This window comes from Peromyscus maniculatus, chromosome 4 (assembly GCF_049852395.1).
Source record: "Peromyscus maniculatus bairdii isolate BWxNUB_F1_BW_parent chromosome 4, HU_Pman_BW_mat_3.1, whole genome shotgun sequence".
Taxonomy (NCBI): Eukaryota; Metazoa; Chordata; class Mammalia; order Rodentia; family Cricetidae; genus Peromyscus; species Peromyscus maniculatus.
The window spans coordinates 67,046,259-67,047,931 of NC_134855.1; the positions used below are offsets into that span (position 1 = coordinate 67,046,259).

At 39.9% G+C, this 1,673-nt stretch overlaps 1 protein-coding gene across 1 annotated transcript; it reads left to right on the forward strand.

Moving 5' to 3' along the window:
* The first annotated feature begins 508 nt into the window (after positions 1-508).
* On the forward strand, positions 509-1,432 carry LOC102909387 (olfactory receptor 4C45-like). The gene has a single exon (XM_006998324.3). It carries the CDS (start codon positions 512-514, stop codon positions 1,430-1,432), a length of 921 nt encoding a protein of 306 aa, XP_006998386.3. The 5' UTR covers positions 509-511.
* Positions 1,433-1,673: the final 241 nt, after the last annotated feature.

Sequence of the window (1,673 nt, forward strand, 5' to 3'; positions counted from 1 at the left end):
AATCATACACACAGAACACAGGATCTTTACATCCAGCAAGGATTCAGGCTTTAGTTCTTTAGTGTATCAATGAATTTCATGCACACTGTGTTCATAGACACTTAATGTGCACATTCATGCACAAATGTAATTTCGAATAAATTAAAATCCATGATATTTTCCACACAAGAAACAAAAAACAATAAAAGAAAGCCAAGTTTGAGATTGTTCCCAGGATTTTAAAAAAGGGGAGTTGACAGTTAACCTTCAGCCAACAACATTAATAAGTCTTTTCTTTGTCTTAGTATTATACTAAAGTATTAGTACTAAGCTAACCCACTTCTCATCTTCAAAATTATCTGCAAAGTGATCTTAAGTGCAGAAGTAAAATTGTAGCTTTTTATTTCATCAATTACAACAATGAGATGACGAAGTATATTAGTTTAGAATTTAAAATATTACCACTTGGACATCCTATTTTTATTTTTCAGATGAGCATATGCATACAACTTGAACTAAATGAAGGGAAAGGATGAACAATATCACAGAATTCATCCTCCTGGGCTTGACTCAAGACCCAGATCTGCAGAAACTCTTATTTATCGTGTGCTCAATAGTCTATTTGCTCACCCTGGCAGGTAACATGCTCATCTCTGTTACCATCTTCATCAGCCCAGCCCTGGCCATGCCCATGTACTTTTTTCTGTCCTCCTTGTCCATCATAGATGGTTTTTACTCTTCTTCCATAGCACCCAAAATGATCTATGACTTGATCTCTGAGAAGAGCAGTATATCCTTCAATGGCTGCATGACTCAGCTTTTTGCTGAACATTTTTTTGGTGCAGCTGAAATCATCTTGCTGGTTTCCATGGCCTATGATCGCTACATAGCCATCTGCAAGCCTTTGCACTACATGACCATCATGAGCAGACCTGTGTGTGTATTTCTTGTGGGGGCAGCTATAGTCCTGGGATTCATCCATGGAGGAATACAGATTTTATTTATGGCCCAGTTACCATTCTGTGGCCCAAATATCATTGACCACTTTATGTGTGATTTAATACCACTCCTGGAGTTGGCCTGCACTGACACTCACACTCTAGGACCACTGATTGCTGCCAACAGTGGGTCACTGTGTTTACTCATTTTCTCTATGCTGGTTGCTTCCTATGTGGTCATCCTTCACTCCCTGAGGAATCACAGCTCAGAAGGGCGTCGCAAAGCCCTGTCTACCTGTGCATCTCATGTCACTGTTGTTGTCTTATTCTTTGTACCTTGTTCATACCTGTACCTAAGGCCTATGACTTCCTTCCCCACTGACAAAGCCGTGACTGTGTTTTGCACTCTGGTGACACCTATGTTGAACCCTCTAATCTATACCCTCAGAAATGAGGAGGTCAAAAAGGTTATGAAGAAGCTCTGGTGTCAAATGTGGAAAGCTGGTGATGCATAAACCTGGTGATTTGTGTTTTTAAAAACAATGCCTGGTGCTGTTTCATGGACACTTGTTCTCCTTTTTAAATGGTTAAAATTATGATAGTGAATTATATCCTATCTGCACCAAATTTTCTTTTTTATTTTGTTGTCCTTCTCTTGTACAATACATCTCTACTGCAGTCTCCATTCCCTCCACTCCTCCCTGTTCCCACCACCTCCCCTCTCCCCCAGATCTGCTGTTCCTCCATTTTCAAATT

Coding starts and splice junctions, on each gene's coding strand:
- LOC102909387 (XM_006998324.3), top strand. CDS start 512: ATGAACAATATCACAGAATTCATCCTCCTGGGCTTGACTCAAGACCCA.